We start from the raw sequence: 22,849 nt of genomic DNA, 5'->3' as shown, positions 1-22,849 counted from the left end.
TATATATATATATATATATATATATATCGCACTCCCCTTACCCACCACGCTGATGAGCTCAGCGATGCAAACAGCTAGCCCACACCATCAGTCAGGGTTCAGAGCCATACAAACGATAAACCAGCGCCAGGCCACGTCAAAACAGTTGCCACACGTTGTTCATCTCTGGGAAATTTCTGTTGGAGCAGAGAACTGAGTCCAATCCCAGTGTTGCTAAATTCCACACATAGCTTGTTAGCTTGGCCACAGCTCACCCAAAGCCACAGAAACTTGCTTTTGGCGTTTTGGAATGAGTCTGAGCACTCACAAGACTGAGGGTTTCGAATGAAGAAATTAGCTCTCTCTTTCTTTTGAGGGAAACATGAATCAAAATTAAATTTGTTTGATGTTTTAACTAGGGATTTTTTTACTACAGTTCTTTAAAATCTGGCTGCAATTGGACAGTATTAAGGAGTTACAACTGTTGCACAATGTATTCAGATGAACCTAAAGTAAAATAAAGTGTAGTAGAATACAAGATGTGTGACAGTGACAACTGTTTCTGTTTATCTGTTAATGTATAGGATTTAGTTCTCAGTTGAATCACAATCATGTCATTTCTTTGAAATGTCTGAATACATACGTAGTCCTCACCAATACAACCCTAAATGTTGCGCAATGTGGCCTTTTTATCCTGTTCCCACAATAAGAAAAAATAATTTTGTGCTGTTTCAAGGATGAATGGAGGAAGCACATGGTGGTGTATGAAGATGTATCTATGTCTGTGTTTTTAAATGTGTTCATGTTTGTCTGTTTTGGAACATTGACCCCACTCACTACCAGAGGAACTGTAGCTGCAGTCAGCTGACTCCTTTCAGCTCACTGTTTACAGGAGCGAGGGAGGAAAGGAAGCCAGTGCAGATCAGGCAAGCGTAATGCTCATCCAAAAGTGAACATGATAGATAGAACAGCGTCTAACAGACGAACGAGAGGATGAAAGAGGCTAGGAGAGAGTATTTGTAGTGCAAGAGCCACTGATAAACCAGAGGCAGGGAGGGGAGGTACCACAGTGAGCAGGTGAGAGTGACAGAGCAAAGGAAAGAAAGGCTCAGTATGTTCAGAGAGAGAGAGAGAGAGAGCCAGCAGAAAACATTCGCCAATGTATTTTGACTGCAGCTGTGTTGTGAGTGGAGGAATATGTGGGGCAAGAGGAGAAATTAATGGGGAGGAAGAGCAACTCAGAATAAATTCAGGTCTGAGAAGGACACCAACACTGCTGAAGTTCACATCTATTCATCTTTCTTCTGCTTCCACTCCGACTATGATGCCTCTGCCTAGCGAGTTTATTTTAAGCCTGTGCTGAAGTCGTAGAAGTTGCCTGTCTCATCTCCATCGATGGCGTTGTACCTCTCATTTCTCTATGCTCACTTGTGTACTTCTCTTTATTCCCTATTTTCTTTCTGCTTGCCCTTCTCTAACCTGTGGACTGCAGTTTTCCAGGGATATCACTGCTCTGGTAAGCCAGGAAACTATACTAACTAAAAACCTTCCTTTTCATGTTCTCTTTCTTTATGATTCACAGCTCTAAATTCACTCCTAAAACCCCAAATACTTTTTAAGTTACTGGTAATGTTTTTGGTATTTTCCTGAATAGCAGGTTAAGAGAAAGATGTGTGTACAGAAAAAAACTATGTCAGCAGACCACAAACCCTTTGACCTGTACTTTCCGTATTGAGGAAATTGGTTTCTATTTAACTGTGTGACTTAGTCAGATCCAGAGGGTGGCACCAAGCAACAGACTTACTGCTGCGGCTGTTGCCGTTAGTACAGTTGTAACCTGACACTGCAGGTAGAGTTCTATTGATTAAAGTCCAACACCACAACTCTCTCCCTTTCATTTTCTCACATGCTTGTGCGCTGAAGGGTTGAGGAAATATAGCGTGTTTAATATGCAACCAGGAGTTTTGTCCAAAGCCATTCGTCATTCACTGGAGTGTTCGCAGGGTTACAACTAGCCATGTTTAGGTGTTTAGTTTTAATCAAGGAAGTTACCCTAGTGGCTACAATTACAATAGAGTTGTGGAGCCATGCTGACAGAAGTAGCGTTAACGGCCAACGGCAGACAGAGGCGTCCCCCGTTCATCCTCTCCTCATGCCTCAGGGCACACTCTCCAGTACCAAAGGTGGGTAAGCCTCTCCCACTCCTGGCTCCACGGGTTTATTCTGGACTTTCCAGCTTTCTTTCTCTTCTTATTTGCCTTTCTGGCTATCCCTTTTTTCCCACTCTTTCACATCTGGTACTTCTCAGGGCAGTTAATTTGTACTGTGACATGCTTTAACATTTGTTTGCAGTCTCCCAGGAAAAGATTGAGAAACTGTAACTGAGTGTGTTTGATTTGGAGAATTAGTATTGGAGCGCTGCGTCTACTTTTAGCATGGCGTTGTTTTATTGTTGGGCTGAATCCAGTTGTCTATCTCTCACTTACAGTTCTCTTGAGAGAATGCAGGGACAGTGTTTGTCTTGCTGATAATCTCATCAACTCACGCTGGGACTCTTGTCAATAATGACACTAGTGAATTGCCATTCTTTCTCCACTTTTAAAATACAAGCAACAAATTGCCATGTTGTAGTTGAGGCATGTTAAAATCAAAAAAGTATTACTGACGCTGTAGTATCAAAGTCAGATAAAGTCATAGGTGAGATATGACAGTAAAGTCATCGTCCAGATCTACTAACTAGGTCAGTCTTCATATTCTGGGATTTGCAATTGTTTTAAATTCAGAATAGTTTTACAGGCAGGTCTACAACACTCCCGTGTCTTTAAGGGAAGTCTAATGTATCCTGTCCCTTGTTAGGTGTGGTGTTCTCCCAGGGTTTAGCTTTCTAACCTATCAGCAACCAAAGTGACGTGATGTCCTATAATCTCTTGCAGGCCTATTCCCAAGATGCATACCTCAAAGGAAATGATGCGTACAGCGGAAATGCCCAGAACATCCCTGAGCCCCCACCCATATGCTACCCTCGGATAGAAGTTAAGGCTGTGGGCATGGCTCAGACATCAGAGCCTGCCACAGTCAGTAAGACCCCCCGAGGGCCGGCTCAGGAACCAGGAAGAAGAGGGGGGGCCACCGAAAAGAGCTATCGGGTTGAAATCCCTGTTCCGCCATCTCCTCCACCAACGCAAGCTTCAAAGCCTCTGACAGTGGTGTGTGTCTGTAATGAGAATGTGAGGACAGTGGCTATGCCTCCTGATCCAGTTGATAGGGGGCCCTGGGTGGCTCGGGCTGGACCCAGCCACAGGACAGAGGAAAACCGGCACAGTCCTACAGCAGATTCTGGCTCCGCTAGACCGAGACCCCTTATTCCCTCAGTACCTGGGGGTGCACAGTTGCAGTATCCCTCTTCCCGTCCCACAGAAAGTCCAGTCTACTCTCCTTCCTCAAGACCTGGTCCAATCTATCCTGACACGTTATCTCCATCTGTACGGGCCACCGCTGCCTCACCGGACACGTTCTCCACTGCCATCTCACCCAGTGCCAACCAGTACTCGCCCTCTCCAACAGCCCCCTCCACCTCTCCACACCAGAACATTGACTGGAAAAACTACACCACCTATAAGGACTACATAGATGCCAAGAGGCTACACACGTATGGCTGCCGAACCATCCAGGAGCGCTTGGACAGTTTGCGTGCGGCTGCTAATTCCAGCTCCGCCTACACCCAGCAACGTGCACCGCCTGCTCCTAGCGCCAGTCAAAGAGGGACGCTGGGCTCCCAGGTCAGACAGAGAAGCACCTCCAGTGACCGTGGGGTGGATGCAAGTAAGCAGGGCACTGCAGTGACTCCGTTACGTAGCTTCTCGCAGGAGAGGCTGGGAGGTGGAGCAGAGAGGACAATACCAATCAGGAATTGGCCTCGGAGTGCTTCCGAGGATGCTCTGCCTTTTTCCACCCCTACAGGAGTCCCCAAACCTCGGGCGCGGTCTTGTGACTACCTGGGGCAGCAGCCTGGAGAACCAGGTGGGTTGGCTGTCTTTGGAGATAACGTGGTCCTGGAGGACAGGCTGCTGCTGTGTCGGGGAGAAGAAGCCAGAGCCAGCAGGCAGGGAACAAGCCTGAGAGCTTTACCTCATCTAAACAGAAGTCTCACTGGACAGGAGGAAGGAGGGCGAGAAAGGGGATTATCTAACTCTGCTCCTGTGTTTACTAAAGGTACCACGGATTATGTACAAACATCAAAGACAGACAGTATCATAATGAGGCCATCACGTCTGCCTGTAAAAAACTCCATCTCAGACCCTTCCCCTGCCTTATCCTCTTCTAAAGCCATTGACCCTCTTAAAGACCAAAGAGCTAACATCGTGAGCAACCACCTGGGCTACCCCTCCCCTCTGCACCTGCAGCTAAGAGGCAGGGCTGACAGTCTGAAAATGGAGAGCAGGTTTGAGGCTGGGTTGGCAGCCAGGTCCTCCTCTTGCTCTGGTACTTCCTCAAAACTGCCAATGCAGAGACAACTTCAAAGTGTAGTTGTTGCTGCATCTTCTTCTGGTCCCTCCACCACTAATGGAGCTGTTACCCAAAAGCCAAATATTAGAGAAATCTCCAGTTCCACCAGCGCCCTTGTACGTTCTAATGGCGGCCTTGCAGAGGGCGTAGAAGGACTGGATGCAACAGTCGTTGTCCTAAGAAGGGACAAAAACTCTGGACCTCCCCACATTCGCCCTCCGTCCTATGTACTAGCTGTTAATGAGAACCGGGGAGGAGTGACTTACAAGTCACCACCATTGGTGAAGGCAGGCTCCGCAGATGGAGCTATGTGCTGGACGTCTAATGACAGCTTTAGGGAGATGCATCTAAGAAGGCTTGGAGACACACGACTAAAGTCTGGCTCTAACAACTTGGACGACTCCCTGGATTCCATCCCCTTCATAGGTAAGACTGCACTACTCTCTAAACCACCTTCCCTTTACACTTTTCCTGTTTCTGTAGCAACAGCAGTGACAGCATAGCCAGGGTAGAACAAATGACACAGCATGTGTTTTTGTGAGTGAGAATGTATGTTTATGCATGACAGCTCGGCAGACTCTTAGCCAATGTGAATATGATGTACTGAATTCACAACAAATTATATACATGTTCTGACATATCCAGTTAGGGCCGGGCTTTGAATCTTGATACATTTTGACTACAGACCAACATTTGTTTATAGTGTCAAGTAGCAAAAGTTAGCATGAAATGCTTGGCCAGATCCTAATCGTGTTTACATATTGATTTCCTCATCTAAATCTGGAAATGCTGTAGACGCAAATCAAGAAACTTTATACAGAGGTTTGGCTAATTTTGTTAAAGAAAACTAAAATGATATCCAGTCTCTATACACACTAGATGAATAGTGTGCATTATTTTCACAGGCTAGGTAGTATTCACATTGTGAAAATCTATAAGAAGTTTTAAATGCTCTAGCATTCACAAGAGAGAATAACTCATCTGCAATTGCAAAGGAGAGGGTGTCTACTGAGTTTATACTACGTTAAAGGCTGTTAGAGGAGACATACAGTGTGCTATTTTCTGCATTCAAGGTGGAACTGGTGGGATTTTCATGCAGGGACTGGACTGATAATTTACGGTATACTCCCAGCTCAAATGCCACATTTTAAGATGGCCTATCTGGTATTTCTGTCCAATGTTATAGCGAGCAAACACTTTCAACATATCCCTGTTTTGTAGATAAAATCTACAGTAGACGCTCCTCTCTCCATGGGAGTAAAAAAAACGACCCCAAGCTCCTTTCTGTTTCAGGAATTGGTGCAATGCAATTGCAAAAATGCATAGAAAATTAAGTGTAAACCTGTTCATTGTGGACTTGCTTTTCACACAACAAGGTCATCAATTGTAACCAAATGTCACCATCAACATACTGGGGATCAACAGAAATAATGGTCTTATTTCTTACAGGAAATTTGTTGCTTGTTAGAATAGTGTTTGATTAAGTATATAAAAACAACTTAATGTAGTTTAGTGTGTTGCCACTGTCCCAGGTCATGAAGGTAGTGTAATTTAGGGCATACTATACTTGACTCAAGTTAAAGCCACAGCAGAAGATGTTATTAAGGAATTTAAATGCTAAAATAAACTGGTTCCTTGTGACATTTTGAACTCAGGGTGACATCGAGTCAGGTGTGTGATAATGTGACAGCATGAAGTTGTACTGCAGGCAACCATGACATTCAGACAGAGAGAGCTGCCCTCCAGCTCAATACACCCTGAAATGTCTCATATTTCCCCCAATGTTGAACAGCATAAGAAACCGAAGAACATCGTCCTAATGGACTGTGACATAACAGAGAAATAGCAGCATGCCTGGAGCTTCAATTTGATTTCATAGTACAGTTCCAAACAATAAGTGGAACAACTGCTGTACATTAGGTGTCTGCCAAACATTTTTTACTGGGAACAGAACACAACTAATGCTGCTAAAGTACATGCAAAATGTCACGTCTCCCCTGATTTTTCTTTTGTGTTTGTTTCTCCTGAGAAACTAAATGCATTCATAGCAAAGCAAATGCATCACAGTGGAGTGGAAATGGGCTCTATATTTACTTATTGTGGTGTTTAAACCACAAATGACCAATAAACAAAATTAAATTGTTAAATATTGCAATGCTCATGCCGTCTTTTTACATCTCTGCCAACTTATAGGCTGTCATATTTGGAAAAGCTTGAACTCAACTTTGCATCATCAGTTTGTGTCATCATTGGTGACTCATCAGCACCCAATGACAGCAGCGCTTTGTATTTCCTCATGCTCCAGAACCTGCAGGGGTTAATCACATTATCTTTTCTCTCCGTATACACAAACACACCTGTGCTGTCACTTTTTAGTTCTCTATTTAGATCTAGATTAGATAACATTTTGATTTTAGCACTTCCCAGTGTTCTATGTTTAACACCTGTGATGTGGTGTAATGTGATGTGCTGGAAGTCAAACCTTTAAAGCAATTTTTTCTTTTTTCCAACAATCGTTGAAGTTTTTATATTTGTGAAGATCTTAGTAATGTATTTTCTGCCGAGTTGATTGATATCATGTCTGTAGTACTCTAAAAATATAGCTTCAGCCAGCAGCCGGCTTAGCCCAGCTTAGCATAACAACTGGAAGCAGAGGGAAACAGCTAGCCTGGCTCTGTCCAAACGCTAAAAAAATACAATAACAAGCAAGTGTAAAAAGCTTACCATCTCCTCTCTGCGGCTTCATATTTAACAGAAAAAGATATGAGAGAGGTATTGAATCTATTCAATGATCTCTCAGCAAATACGTTTTCCAAAATATGTAACTATTTGTTTAAGGATCTGCACCTTCTGTTTAAAACACCATCAATCTTGATGTCTACCACTGACGTTCCATGAAAAATAAGTTGTAATTGTACGTGTCAGACATCACTGACTGACGCCGTTTTCCCAGAAACAGGATTGGAGGTTAACAAGCAACTGATTAAATGAAATGACTGGGCAAAAAGGAGGTTTGCAGTGTCAGGGGAGATTTTGCAGCATTAATATGTACACAACTAACAATCAGATCAGATGTTTCATTTTAAAGGTGTGCTGTTGAAAGTTAAAGATTTGCATCAGTGCATTGGCACAATTTAATCATTTAGATCTTTTTGACTCGTTTTTTTTTTTACTTGTAATGGAATTTTGTTGTTGTTGAAGTTTAATGGGGTTTTATGAAGTTAAATAGCATATGAAGTGCTTAATTTAACTTAATTTAAAAAGAGAGTGTTAATGTTGGTAGTGCTACATTAGGTTTTACTGTCCTTCCTGCATCACCACAGTCACAGATATGATTCATCGTACACGTCTCTTCATTTGTTTTTAGGGCTTGCCATCTTGCTGATATTGCATATCAGACGGTATTACACGGCTGTGTCTGTGATGATGTAATGTTAGCTGACTACCCTGTGTGTGTGTGTGTGCGTGTTTAAAAGGAAAGGCGTGTACCTGCTTATCGGAACAGAAACACCTATCTACTGGCAGACTGCGTCTCTGTCTGCTTTACCCTGCTTTAGCCCCATGGGCCCTTGTCACAGCATCTAATTGCTATCTGCTGAAAGGTTTATTCAAGTGGAGATAGCAGAGACAAACTAGACTTTGTTTTTGGATGATTGAATTTACAATATATTTGGTCAGAAACAACTACATATCTTGCCGTTCCTTGAATCTGTACCAACAGAGGTTCCAGAAACTCGTCATCTCTCCAATTAAACATTTCCGTTACCATTTTTTGTGAAAATGACCCTTCTTCTTTAATCTTGCTCACTCATTGTGGATTCTCTGGATAATGACTTGCACACATGGTCCAATACCATTTTTTGCTTCCCAATACCGATTCTCATACCTGACCTTGCGTATCAGCCAATACCGAGTACTAATTCGATACCAGTGTGTCATATATTTTATTATGTATTAACAACTGTGTATTACTATCCCTGTATGGATGTGATATGATTTCTTTGTTGTCAGTCTGCCTCAGGTTAAACTCTTTGTGAAACATGAACAAACACAAACACCAAACACAAAGAACACCACAGAACTTTCTTTCATCATCCAGTTTGACAGTCAGTTATAATGGAAAAAGAACATAAATAAACTCCTTTAACGTGGATTTTCTTTAGGGCTTTAATACATGGTATTGGATCTGTGTATTAACTCCAGTACTTCCCGATACTGATACCAGCGTTTTAGGCAGTATCGGAGGAACATCTCTTTTCACACATGGGCTCCATCTGGCATTACAAAGAACTGTACTAGGAGCTGGCAGCATAAAATCTGTTTATTGTCCGGTCCAACTGACATTTGCGTTCCCACATACAGCTCCTTCGGGTAATGTCCAGATAAGTTTAATGTAGTTAGCTAGCTAATAATGTTTTAGTGGCATCGGAAGTATCGTTTGTTACCAACTGCTGGGACTGTGGGAAGCTAGCTAGCCCAATATGCAGTTGCAGTTGCAACTCATGTTTAAGCAGATGAACACTGTTTCATTCATTCCTTAGACTCCTGTGCTTGTGTCTTTGGTTTTCAAAAGATTATAAAAAAGACACTACCTTTCCAACGATTTAAATGCCAAGTAAACTATGCCAATCTACGATTGGACAATCACTGTTTGTGTAGCTAAATTTGTCTCTGTCTTTCTTCAGATGAACCATCCAGTCCCAGTACTGACCAGGACAGCACACACATTCCTGCCTGTGCTGTTATATCTGGAACGCCCCTCATCACCACCATCCCACCAAGCCCCACCTCACCGTCCCCTTTCATTCGACGCCAGCTGTCCCATGACCAAGGTATGTTCATGCCAAAACAGCAAAGTTAGGCCTATGACAGTTACCGCACTTGCCAGTAGTACAGGTTATGAACAGTAACAGATCATTATAATTATAATTTAACCCTCTCTTAATAGATTCTCTCCGTCTCACAATTATTGAGTCAGATTCTGGTACTAAAACCGAGCGGTCCAAGTCATATGATGAAGGCCTGGATAACTACCGGGAAGAGAGCGGAGGGTAAGTTATACGTCACATCACAAATAGCGTAATGGGATTGATTGGCGAAAAAAAACATGTAAACAATGCCCATCCAATACCCAAACATTTTGATGGGAAAACACATTTCAAATTACTTATACAATTCCCTCTTCTCTTTTATTTAGGAGGTCCTTAATACCTGGTCTGAAGATTCTTAGGAAGGTGAGTAAAATCCCTTTTTGTTTTTTGTCAAGCATTAGTTTGTTCATGACTGGTTTAACTGCATTTCCTGCTTGAAGGTTTATCAGATCATTAGTCCACACCCAGAAGATAACACTTCTCCCTGTGAAATGTAAATGTATTATGGAAAATAGGGATGGCTTTAAAAGCCAGCAGGCATCACTGGTAAATAATTAATGGAAAGATTATTTATGTGTATTTACTGTCTCTCTGTGTTTACGTCAACCTTTAATCCTTAAAAGTTGAGAGTTGGCCAGTACGGCTTGACAACTTGATGTTTGTGAGAAGATTTTGGTCACAAACATCCCTCTTTTTCCATATTTTAATGTCTTTAGCATAGCACTTCAATCTTACAGGTGTTTTCTTGCCTTTTATGTTGTTTTTTAATTCATCACAGGCGGTGGACAGGTCATCTGAAGATTCAGGGTCTAGAAGGGATTCTTCATCTGACATCTTCTGTGATGCCACCAAGGAGGGTTTGCTGCATTTCAAGCAGCTGAACACAGACAAGGGCAAGGTGTGGACCGGCTCTACATACAAAGCCGTCGCAACATAAAACTCACACACTGACACAGAAAACACATTGTCAAGCATGACCTGACCTACTGTATGACTTGGCTTATAAACAGTTGCAGGGCTGCCCTTTTTTCCAGAGTATATCTTTATCTGACTCTTTTATGCTGTACTGTACGGTTCACCTGTTGTTCCAGTTTGAACTCATAGCTGCCTTTGACTTCCTTGTATGAGGTCTCACATGCCAACAACGGAATATTTTACAGAAAGATTATAGTTAAATTACCTCCATCACACTTTGTGAAACTCGTCTCTTTCTCATGACCTATTGTTGCAGCGAGTCGGAGGAGGTATGCGCCCGTGGAAACAGATGTACGCCGTGTTGAGAGGCCACTACCTCTACCTGTATAAGGACAAAAAGGAGGGGCAGGCTCATGCCAACTACCAAGCAGTAGACGAGCCTCTGCCAATCAGCATCAAGGCCTGTCTGATTGACATCTCGTACAGCGACACAAAGCGCAAGAACGTGCTGCGGCTGACCACGTCGGACTGTGAGTACCTGTTCCAGGCTGAGGACAGAGAGGACATGCTGGCCTGGATCAGAGTCATCCAGGAGAACAGCAACCTGGATGAGGAGGTGAGAGTCATGCATTCAAACCGTTTCTACTCAGGAGGCACAACACATTGGACAATTTAATGAGTGGTTCAGAAGCATCTTTTACTTTTTATTCTATGTAGTGCGCTCTCCAGGTGAACATCTTCTTATCACTCTCCACATCACCTGCTGTATAATTATCCTATAGCCCTACAATGACTGTCACGTCCATCTCACATCTTTCACACCACTGCGTAGAGTATAGATCAAGTTTTAGCCATGGCCCACTTTTATTCACTTTGCTAATTGTTTATGGTCCCCTAATACAGCTACTGACGTTGCCAAATTTGTTATGTGGTGAGCTGCTGATTTCTAACAGTGGCACCTAAAGCTCTGTGGTGTGAAATTCTTGTTTTATATCAATGAAACTTGCCCAAACTATGCCTTAAATGGCAATTTAAGGGGTGTTGATTAAGCAAACAGTTTTGTGGATTGTTCAGCTTCTCAAACGTGAATATTAGCTGGGGTTTTTGTTATATGATTATATGATTATACAATTTCACTTATCAGATTAAAAACATGCTTTTTTTACAACACGTTTGTCCAGTTAAGAGCATTTAGTGGATCTGACTCATATGAAAAGAAAGTGTTTTTGCATGAAGCCCATTGTTTTTGTTCATTGGATACACTGCTGTTGACATTGACATTCACAATAAGTTCTATCACAACGTCACTGAGCATATAATCAGTAAATATACTGTATATCGTATATTTCTTGCTCTGTTCTCCGCTGTGTCTTAAAATAGGCAGGTCTCCTCCCTTTAGAAATGTAAGCCCGTCTTTCCTTTCTCTTTAGAACCTTACCACACTGTCCATACTATGACACTTGATAGCAGCAGGTTATATAAAGACCTGCACCTGATCCCTTAACCATCACCTATTGTGTCCTCTGTCCTTTTGCGCTGCTCCCCTTTCCTTCCTTCCTTTTTCTTTCTTTTTTTAGAACGCGGCCTTCACCAGCCATGACCTAATCAGCAGGAAGATCAAGGAGTACAACACCTTGATGAGGTGAGGTGGGATGGGAGATTAGGCGGGGAGAGGAGGGAGCTTTTCAAACAGTGCTGGATAAGTTAGCTTTTATTGGAATGCTCAATTCGGCTCATTTTGTTGATTTTTATAACTAGCCCGACAGGCAGCAAGACGGAGCAGTCGCCCAAATCCTCACGCCAGTCGCTAAGCATCAGACAGACACTGCGGGGAGGTAAAGGAGAGACCAAAGCAACAAGTCCGCTCACACCTAAAGGTGAGCAGGAGAGGAAGAACATGCACAAAGGTAAGAAGAGAAAAAACCCTTTCATGTAGTTTTGATTTCGTTTTAGAGTTATTAGTTAAACTGAGAAAGGTAAATATGCCATACTCATGCATACTTATGTTCTGGATGTTGCGCTGGGCTTGCAGATGACACCAGCCCTCCCAAAGACAAAGGGACATGGAGGAAGGGTATCCCGGGGCTGATGAGGAAACCTTTTGAGAGGAAGCCATCTCCTGGAGTCACGTTTGGTGTAAGGCTGGACGACTGTCCTCCTGCACAGAACAACAAGGTCTGTTCTGATTTGATTTGTAATAAATTAAGCATTGTGTTAGTTCATGCACGACATGGAAATCAAAGGCTCACTAATTAAACTATCATTCCAGAAAGTCACAACCAATCACAGCCATTTTCACATCAGGCGGTCCATTTAAATGTCTACATATTCCTCTCTGCTTCCTGCTCCTCTAATGCTGCCACACACCGTTGCTGCTGGCTTAACTTGCCTCCACCACCCCAGCCTCCACCTTCCCGGTTTTGGGTGTCATCATAACTATGTCTGAAATTGTTTTGATGTCTTGGATTGGGCCTGCTCTGGTTGACAGGGGGGTCTCAGCAGCATGCTCACTCATCTTAGCATGCTGCTGGGATGATCCAGGGAGCATCATCAGAACAGAGCCCTCATCGCCAAGTATTTCCATTTGTAAACGGTTAACTCTATGACGAGAGTGTTCCTGACTGAAGAATACTAAAAGTAATGAATACATTTGTGGATACATTTTTTTTTTCTTCTTCTTTCATTTATTGTAAGCATTTCAGGGTTTTTATGTTGTCACTGTTATGCAGTTCATCTGTTTTTGCTCTTGAACACACCTTTTCTCTTCACGGTAATAACATACTATCCAGTGAGCTAAACACTTTCTACATTTCTCTGTATTCTAGTTTGTGCCTCTGATTGTGGAGGTCTGTTGTAAGCTGGTGGAAGAGAGGGGGTTGGAGTACACAGGCATCTACAGAGTCCCAGGAAACAACGCCGCTATCTCCCACATGCAGGAGGAGCTCAATAACAAGGGCATGAATGATATCGATATCCAGGATGATGTGAGTGGCACTTCATCAATAGATGTTGCTTCAATTAAACTCAGCCTTGGAGTCTCACATTCTACAATGCTGTCCTTAATGTGTTTTGGACAAATAGGAATGGATACAACTTATTAAATATTTTCAAAGCTGCAGTTTTATCTACAGTATGTGTGCATACAGAACTGGTTTCCACACTAAATACGTCCAAATAAATTAAAGTATGTTCTATAATAATGTAAATGTATGGCATCTAGAGCAACAGTCAGTGAATGCCAACGCACAATCTTGCATTTCTAGATTGTCAACATAACAAAAAAGTTACATGGGTGCAGTATTCAGAGCGACAGCACCCTGATTGTGGATGTGATGCATTCTTTTAAGCCTTAAATCATCCACTTTTTGCACAGCTACCCATCATACACTATGTCCATGTTTTACAGAAATGGAGGGACCTGAATGTGATCAGCAGTTTACTAAAGTCCTTCTTCCGTAAACTTCCAGAGCCGTTGTTCACCAATGGTAAGTGCCACCAAGCGGCCAAACATGAGAACTACAACCATGAACATGTTGACTGTATTTCTCCTCTAGCCTTTGCCTAATTCTTCATTTCCGCCCGCAGATAGGTACGCAGATTTTATAGACGCCAACAGAACAGAGGACCCAGTTGAGAGACTCAAAGCACTCAAGAGGATGGTGAGTTGCTCTGACAATTAATTCCATCCGTTTTTATCCCCATTTTATTATTTAAATTATTTATTTACATTTTTAACAACCTGTTCTCACCATGTGTTAGAGCGCTGTAGTCTTACAAAGTCCATATGTAATTGTTAGATAGAATAGAAGAAAGTGAAACAACTGTGTAACTTTGTCTCCACCTGTCCACATGTCTGTTTTTCTCTATTTACATACAGCTTCATGAGTTGCCAGATCATCATTACGAGACCCTCAAGTTCCTCTCCGCTCATCTGAAAACCGTTGCTGAAAACTCAGAGAAGAATAAAGTGTGTTACTTACAAATGTCTTTAATTAGTTTTGATTAGAGAAATAAAAAATATGCATTTAAAACTTGGATTCTTGCTCTGTTAGATGGAACCAAGGAACCTGGCCATCGTTTTTGGTCCCACTCTGGTGCGCACCACCGAGGACAACATGACCCACATGGTGACACACATGCCAGACCAGTACAGGATAGTGGAGGCCCTCATTCAAAATGTGAGCATCAGATCTTTAACTGTTATTAATTATATTAAGGTTTTATAACAAATTTTCACATATAAAACACACAAACTAAACTGTATTGCTTTTTTTCTTCCCTTTAGTATGATTGGTTTTTCACTGACGATGGAAATGGAGATCCAGTGGTGGGTACAGGCATCACCTGCCATTGAATTATTTTCTTTCCACTCTGTACTCTACTCTATTTTATTCGTCCTTAAAGGGGCTTAAAGGGGCCATTATATTATGTATTTGCAAATACACATAAGTAATTCATTCATACATATAAAAACAACCCAAAATACAAGATATGATCATGTAAGAAAAGTTTAGATAAACGGGTCAATGGCCAATCTAGAGCTGGTCAACTCTACGGTGAAGTGGCCGTCTCTTGTACAGCAGCTGTCCAGTACTTATGGCTGTTGGAATAAGAACAGAACTACCTTCCTTGGTTTTACATACAGACAATATAAAACACATTTCAGTGCAACACAATGGATGATTCAATTCATTGTGTTTTAGCTTTAAGGGCTGCAGATTTCTCTAAACTGTCCCTGTGAATCTTGTTCTAACTGTGTTTCAGACTGCGTCCCGTGAGGAGAGTGCGGTGGAGTCTCAGCCCGTCCCAAACATCGACCACCTGCTCACCAACATCGGCCGTACGGGCACATCGCAGGGTGAAGTATCAGGTAACGAGGCGCTGCCTTTGGCAGACCAACTCTTTGGTGGGTTAAGCTTTCTCTACCCTTTCTCTGCTGAGCGCTGTGGTCAAAGAGGGACCGGTGTGTAAACTTGTAGCAAATGCTGATGATGACGCTGCTTCTTCCCTAGGCCGAGCTTTCCTTTTTGCTTCTTGTAGCCACTAGATAATAATATCTATGGCTAACCAGTCCAAATGCCTGTGTGGGTTTCAGTGGTCAATTTATTTGCATCAAAGTTACATAAAAGGATGCAATAATTGGTCATGCTTTTTCATTTGCTTTAAGAGATTTATCCCCCCCTTCTGCTCGGTATTGAGTAGGTTTAGATGTCCTTTTCCTTTTTTAATAACCCCTCTGCCCTTTAATATCTCGATTTAATCAAAATCCACAACTGGGCTGTGTTATCTCCCTCCCTTTATCCTGCCCTCTATTGCACTAATAAGGCATGTTCTTTCCCACGTCAGAAATAGATGTTTTTACAGTGAAAGGCGACCTCTGATTCCTCTGTCTCTAGTGAGGCTCTGTCGGGTGTCCTAAAGGCTTTCCCAGCATTCACACATACTGATCTTGACACAGGCCAAGTGGGAGGAGTCTATCACACCATGATGACACTGATGGACTCTATAATGTCCGTGATGGACAGCTGGAACTGTAGGAAGAAGGAGGATTGTTGCCCCCACTGTAGCTGCCTAGTCTGCAGGAACCCGCAGTTCTTTTAAGTGCAAGAAGAGCCAAAGAGAGAAAGGGAAAAAAAGCAATAAAGAAAGAACCGTGACAAAAAAGGGAAAGTGAAGCGGCTACACGGTACTGTGCAGTGTCCGGTGTTGTGGGTTTTCTGTCAGAGTATACCTAACACAGGCCGGTGCTACTGTCTGAAAGGCTCTCCGCTGTCTCTCCTCACTGTCTCGCAAGCTTGCCAACTGGAGAGATAGCATGGTATGGTTTCTACGTCGCCAGTCAGTGTGCACTTGCATATTGTGCCATCATCTGTATTGTAAGGGGTGTATAGGGGGGCTTGGCTATGTCACACAAACAAATAAGAACAAATTTTAGCAAGAAGGATGATATTAATAAATGTGATTATAGTGCAGGCGAGGACTGATTATAGGTTTCCTTGCTGACACTCTCTTTCTCTTGTAGTGTCCCCTCTTTCATATACTGTAGCTAGCCCCTCTGTGACCCCCCCGTCACATCTCTGTTATTTATTTGGTTTCTTCCATAGCTGTCTCCATCATCACTGTGTCACTGTTGTCATGGCAATTCATGTCATCTCACATTGCTTTGTCAGTTCAGCTAAAAAGCACCATGCTAGTCTATCTAGGAGGTTGGGTGTCAAACCTCAATATTTTTTATATTATCAACTATCAACGTGTCTGTAGCGAATACTGAAAGCTGGCATTGACTGTCCGGACGCATACGTTATCTTATCTGATAGTTCCTGACCTAAACCAGTGGTTCCAAACCTGAGAGTCACAAGATGAATCAAAGAGCTCTGTGAGATAAAAACCAGAGTAGGAAACTAAGAAAAAGGACTTTTCTCTACATTCACCTCTAGCTCGTGGACTTGTTGCTGTCCAATAAAAACCATGCACCTCCAAATTTGGATTACTTGTTAAAATCATTTCAAACACTTCGCAATGAGCAAATTCTACCTGAATAAAACTTTTTAAAAACTAATTGTGAGATTTAAAAAATGTCACATAGTTGCAGACAAAGCTATTTTTACTAGCTTGTGAAGAGTTTCCATTTTGGAGATGGATATGGTTTTCACGCTGATGACAATAGGTTAAGAATAGATATTTCTTAGAGTAAAAAAAAGGTGGGAACTACTGATTTAGACCACATTAAACAGTTCAGAACTGTGGATTCTTTTGTTGCAAGTTTGTTTTCAGTTCGTAGTGCTAATACCGAGCTCCATTTGTTCAGGAACGTTCGTCAGTAAATGTTATGATAGGGCTCAGATCTGCCTTCCTGGATATCCCTCGCCCTCCTTGTGTTGCATGGCACATGATCTGCCTTACCGTTCTGCTGCTGTTAAAATCTACTTGTTGTGTTGGTTGCTAAAGTTGCACTCAGTATCACTAAGAAACTTGAAGAAAGATTAGAACTATCTTTACTTGGCTTGGACTCGATGTCCGGGTGCGTTTGGAAAGAACGACACATGCCGTGTAGATGTGGCCCTGAGTGTAACGTAGAGCTCATCTGTCCCTGTGTGAAGCATGGCCTGTTGTCTGCTCACGTGTGTGCTCACTTGTCTTGTCCGTTCTGTGTTTTCACTACACACCATCCTCCTCATCAACATTGTTCTCCTCTCCTTTTTTTTCCTTCTCCCCAATTCATTTTCCCATGTTGCACCTCCTAGATGTGTTCATCTGTGTTGTCAAATCATCTAACATGCCCCTGTCGTCTCTCTTTTTACCCACAGATTCACCAACTAGTGACTCAGCTAAATCAAAGGTGAGTGTGCCCCCAGTGTTAACCCTCTCAGGAGGTAGGTGACGAGCAGGAGAGATCGCCACCATCTCCCGTCAAGATCAGCATCAAATAAACTTATCACAACCTACACTTAAAGAGTTGTTTGACCCAAATCACCCCCCCCCCCCCAAAAAAAAAAAAATTGTATGCCTTGTCACCATGCAGATGGCCATGCAGATTGCTATTTTTCTGCGTCCTCCTTAATAAAATGGAATATAAACTAATTTGTGGTGCATACAGGTGTTGAAAAAAGTACATTTAAGAAAGTCAGCAGCAACATCTCTTTACAAAACAAACGTCTCTTTCATCTGGCATAACCAACAATTACACAGCACACCCCCATCTTTATTGAAGTCCAGCAGGACACACTGACCAATTTGACATTGTAAGTGCCATTTTGCAGTTTTAAAATCATGACAGGGATGCAGGCATTCCCAGCAAGTGGTGTTTTGTCTTTGATTTTTTCTATTTTAAATCATGGTGCTGTAATTCAGCCATTCACCATACGATTTGACGTAACTCAAATTTGATATTGCACAGTCCAACACAGATTGCAATTGTGGTGTAATGAGCTCTCAGTATTGGTCTTGTAGGGAGTTTTATCTCATGGACCTCCCTGTTTAGTGTTTTGTTTGGAACTACTTTCTACTGAAGAATTAGTCCCAATGAAACAAAAACAGATTCAGGGGAAAAGGAATGTAATTTCTCAAAGGTGTGTCCACCACAAATTATACTTCATTCACATCCATGGTACCAGGGCGGAAGCTGGATAACTCAAAACTATCTGTATGGTTAGATACTGATACTGAGCCACAGCCTCTTTTTCTGCTTCATTACATATTAAAGTTGTGACTGAGGGGCTCAGAACTATGCAGTTGCTTTTTATGAGGTAAAGGAAAAAAACAACCTAATAGTGTGTTATTAGCAAAAGCAGGTGCCTTTCATCACTGCACTGCTGTTATGTGGCTGCTTTCCTTCAGCTTTAAAGCCACTCATGCCAGGGCTCAGGCTCATGCAGGGATGCTTCAGTTCATGCTGTGCTACTGCTTCTCCTGCTTCTGCTTTAAGGTTGGCATGGAAACAATTCTGTTCTCCCTGTTAATGACGCCTGCTAATGATCCTCTCTCTGTCCACTTCTCTGGTTTGTGGTGCTTCACGGAAGCAGGTGGAGTACAGGTTTAAGTTTCCAGGCAGGGGTGAAGGGTTTTTGTTTGTCTCTTTGACATGCTCCCTACTTGTGTTTCTCAGCATCAGAAATTCTAATTTTGGTATTTGCGTCTCTGCAGGGTTCCTGGGGCTCAGGGAAGGACCAGTGCAGCCGAGAGCTCCTGGTCTCCTCCATCTTTGCTGCAGCCAGCCGCAAAAGAAAGAAATCAAAGGAGAAGCCGCAGCCTAGCAGCTCGGACGATGATCTGGATGCTGTCTTCCCCAAAAACGAAATCCCTGGCCAGAAGCCGAACCACCACGGCCTCCAGACTGAGGGCCAGAGCGAGACTCGCCCCAACACAAAGCAACCAGTACGAGCAGAGGAGAGGAAAGAGAACGGGAGAACTGTGGAGCTCACACCTAAAGCCAAGAGAGAGCATAGGAACTCTGTATTCCTGAAGGAGAAGACTCCACCCAGACACCCGTCACCTTCCCCATCCCCAAATATCTCAGGCTACCAAACAGCTCCTCAGGCAAAATCCTCCTTGTTGGATCCCCCATCCCAGCTTGATGAGAACACCTCAGACCTCGGGACCATGAGCTCTGGAGCATCTGTGCCTCGGTCAAGACCGAAAAAGTGGACTGGAGCGTCCCCTGATCTTTCTGCTGGTGCATGTGTAGGACTGGTGGCAGGTCCAGGGGCGTCCGCCGGTGCAGAGGTGAGCTCCATCACCTCGGACTACTCCACCACTTCTTCCATTACATTCTTAACTGGAGCAGAGTCCAGCACGCTCAGTCCGGAGCTGCAGGGTGGGGAAGAGGCGGATGACGAACGCAGTGAGCTCATTAGCGAGGGACGGCCCATGGAGACGGACAGTGAGAGCGACTTCCCGGTTTTCGCTCCGGGCGGTGGCAGCAGCCAGTCTACACCCTGCCGAGAGCAGAGTCTGGAAAAGACTGAACCAAGAGGAGGTGGAGCAGCTGAAGGCAGCACCACACCAAAACTGGAAGCACGGCGCCTTTTCCCATCACATAGGATGATTGAGTGTGACACCCTCTCTAGACGGTGGTCGCTAAGACAGAAAACGGACAGTGAATCATCAGTGGAGGGCGTTGCTGGGAGTGGGGAGCGTAGCGAGGGTAGAGCCGATTCTTCCACGCGGCTCTCTCGAGTCCTGGAGGTGATGAAGAAAGGGCGGTCAACAAGCAGCCTCAGCTCGTCCTCGCGCAGCGAGTCAGAGCGTCCCGAACCAGCCTGGCACCTTAAGATCACCGAGCGCCTCAAATTCAGGCTACGCACGTCTGCTGACGATATGTTCACGCAGAAGAGCCGGACTCCAGACGCTCGCGGGAAGAAGAAGAACATCCGCCGCAGGCACACCATGGCCGGGCAGAGAGACTTCGCAGAGCTGGCGGTCATCAACGACTGGAGGGAGCAGGGGGGCGTGGCCCAGACCGCCGAACTGTCAGCTCTGGACCGCCTCAAGCCCAGATGTTCCTCTCAGGACTTCTCCATCCGGGACTGGATCACTAGAGAGCGGTTTAGAGGCTCTGATTCAAGCGTTGAGGTCGCACCCAAAGCCGTTCCCGAGGTTGATCAACCAGAAGCCCAGAACGTAGCTCCAGGAAGACCTCCTCCTTCTGCATCTCCGGGTGCACAGCCGCTAGCAGGGGAGCATGTTAACGGTAGCGGGCTGCAAGGCAAAAACAAAGGCAGCCTCGGGGCGGACGCTCACCCACACAAACTGTCTGGAGCGCAAGTTGTTCGCTCACGGTTCTACCAGTATCTGTGAAACAGCAAGAGTGGTCTTGTCTATTGAATAAAGAGAATGAATGCGTAAATGTACGAATGTGGGTATTTTAGCTAAGGTTACTGCACAATATTTTTTTTTACAAATTACCCTTATGTATCTACTGTACATACTGTTTATAGGCTTACGTGATTGTTACTGGAATAATGCTGAAGAAAAGTTTATGTGTGTAATTCCACTGACTTGTTGGCCATACTGGAACAGACTTGGACAGAACTTGGACTTCCTCCTGCAAGATCGAACCTATCTAATGCAAGAATGTGACTTTGCTGTTAGTATGTTGTCAATGGGACAGAAATGGATTGTTAAACAGCACTAATGAAAGTAAAAGGGTCAACTTGCCATTACTGAATGCAGGAGGACGTTTATTTTTTAAGGAATCATGGTTAAGTTCTTCCTATTATAAGCGGTATGAAGAATGTATTACTTTTTTTGGACTAACACTAGTTGCTTGTGACAATATTGTCATTTTCAAAACAATACGTATGTGTTTCTTTTTTGCCTGTACTTGAAGTATGTGGATGTGTCTGAGGGCTGCTTTCTGAGCTGGGTGCTGTGGGAAGTTAGTTTTTTCACAGTACAGTCATAACAGCCAGATATTAGCTTGATGGACTGGAGGATTATTATAGTTTTATCAAATAAAGACTGAAAAAACAGTAATGATATGCTGATACTATAGTATGTAATGCTTGGTACAGTAGTTTGTTTCCTAATTTTGTCCAGTTCTAGTCCAAAAAGTAAGTTTTTACACGTTGTTTTTTTTATCTCAAAAAGAAAAAGTGCCTCTTTTTTCCTTTTTAAAAAAATAAATAAAGAAATGTGTTTACCAACAGACTGACAAGACAAACCATTCTGAGAAGAGAATAATCTCACAGGCATTCCAGAGATGTGTTCGGTTGTTGGATCTTTCCTGGTTTTAGTTTAACTCACATCGACATCAGAGCATTCAAATGTATGTTAGTGTCTGTGTTTCATTATAGTTTTACTTCATTTTTCCTCCCCTGTGTATTTTTCAAGTGCAGTAAAATGCATGGGCGCTTAAACCTGGGAGAGAAAAGAAAAAACAACACAGAAAAACAAAGTTATGTTTAAAACTGCATGAGACGATGTTTACTGATCAGTGAACATCTCGCCTGTGTACAGCAAAACATGGGTTTCCACTGCCCCCCCTCAACAAACACTGGAAATAAATCATCTTTATTAGACACTCGTCTGTTGGATGTTGTTGTCGTCGTTTTATTCTCCCAAAAGTGTATCTAAGGTATAAAACATCTTATTCTTAATCTTTGCCTTAATGCATAGTCTTCTAGTCAACCTTTATGTATTAAATGAAAAATTCACATTTATGTTGTGAAAGTAGCATTTTACTCAGTTTTCTACAGTAACAGAATAGTAAACGTACACGTCATAAAATAAAAATGTGAAAGCTACATTGGACTACAAATTTGACTCACATAATTGTTTAGTACGACATGGTGTGGTCATTTAAATAACACTTTCATAGAGTATAGTATTTGTTATAGTATTGTCAAGGATGTATGGATAGTCATAAAAAATGGCATAATAAACATGTCAAAAGATCAGTATAGCGTGCCAAAAATGTCATAAAATGTTCTAGTATAGTCTTAGTATAGTAAGTCAACAAAAGTAAAAAAAAAAAAAAAAAAAGTCATAGTATAGTAAATCGAAAACAGTCATATAATAATAGTGTGGTATGTGGAAAAAGTCATGAATGCGTCACATTATAGTTGTTAAAGTAAATAGGTATAGTATGTTGAAAAAAGTCATATATCAAGATTTCAGATCATAGTATGTAAAAAAGGAAATAAGTCATTATATAATATGTTGAAAACGTCATAATGAAGTATAGTAGTGTAAAAAGGTTGGATGGCACTGGCACTCAAACGGGTAAAGTTAAAAATATATATATATATATATTTGAACATGTCAACGTGTTATAACAAGTTATAGGGTGAATAATTTACCAGGAAAGCTGCAGTAGCTGCAGTGCACACCAACAACCACCAGGTGGCACAGCAGCAGTGCAGATGCAGTTTCTCTGTCGGTCCACTGGGAAACAGAGAAATGTCAGTAGTATTGTTAAATTATCCACCATGCATGTACAGAAAACTTACACATTACAGAAATCATTTAATGTCATGAAAAAGTCCCAAAAAATAAGCATTGTATGTACTATTAAAGTCATAGTATAGTACACCAAAAAATGTCATAGTATTTTCAATACAAACATCAAAAAGTAATAC

The 22,849-nt window shown here is 42.6% G+C and overlaps 1 protein-coding gene across 6 annotated transcripts in view; it reads left to right on the top strand.

Annotated features, from left to right (window-relative positions):
• Positions 1-21,790, top strand: part of arhgap21a (Rho GTPase activating protein 21a) — an 88,434-nt gene extending 66,644 nt beyond the window's left edge. For 3 of the 6 annotated variants that reach the window (XM_032503471.1, XM_032503470.1, XM_032503467.1), the window contains 19 exons: positions 1,472-1,495; positions 2,913-4,911; positions 9,171-9,317; positions 9,434-9,536; positions 9,683-9,719; positions 10,135-10,254; positions 10,588-10,887; positions 11,849-11,913; positions 12,030-12,178; positions 12,304-12,446; positions 13,097-13,255; positions 13,678-13,756; positions 13,857-13,930; positions 14,149-14,238; positions 14,324-14,449; positions 14,557-14,598; positions 15,036-15,141; positions 17,579-17,610; positions 18,915-21,790. In XM_032503471.1, the coding sequence (XP_032359362.1) occupies positions 1,472-1,495; positions 2,913-4,911; positions 9,171-9,317; positions 9,434-9,536; positions 9,683-9,719; positions 10,135-10,254; positions 10,588-10,887; positions 11,849-11,913; positions 12,030-12,178; positions 12,304-12,446; positions 13,097-13,255; positions 13,678-13,756; positions 13,857-13,930; positions 14,149-14,238; positions 14,324-14,449; positions 14,557-14,598; positions 15,036-15,141; positions 17,579-17,610; positions 18,915-20,567 (5,448 nt within the window). In that variant the 3' untranslated portion in view covers positions 20,568-21,790. Of the gene's footprint in view, positions 1-1,471; positions 1,496-1,821; positions 2,163-2,912; positions 4,912-9,170; positions 9,318-9,433; positions 9,537-9,682; positions 9,720-10,134; positions 10,255-10,587; positions 10,888-11,848; positions 11,914-12,029; positions 12,179-12,303; positions 12,447-13,096; positions 13,256-13,677; positions 13,757-13,856; positions 13,931-14,148; positions 14,239-14,323; positions 14,450-14,556; positions 14,599-15,035; positions 15,142-17,578; positions 17,611-18,914 lie in introns of those variants that run through there. The other 3 variants (XM_032503469.1, XM_032503472.1, XM_032503468.1) reach the window with 3 other exon arrangements.
• Positions 21,791-22,849: the final 1,059 nt, after the last annotated feature.

This window comes from Etheostoma spectabile, chromosome 22 (assembly GCF_008692095.1).
Source record: "Etheostoma spectabile isolate EspeVRDwgs_2016 chromosome 22, UIUC_Espe_1.0, whole genome shotgun sequence".
Taxonomy (NCBI): domain Eukaryota; kingdom Metazoa; phylum Chordata; class Actinopteri; order Perciformes; family Percidae; genus Etheostoma; species Etheostoma spectabile.
The sequence above is the reverse complement of the archived record's forward strand: the minus strand, read 5'-3'. Positions and strand labels throughout refer to the sequence as shown.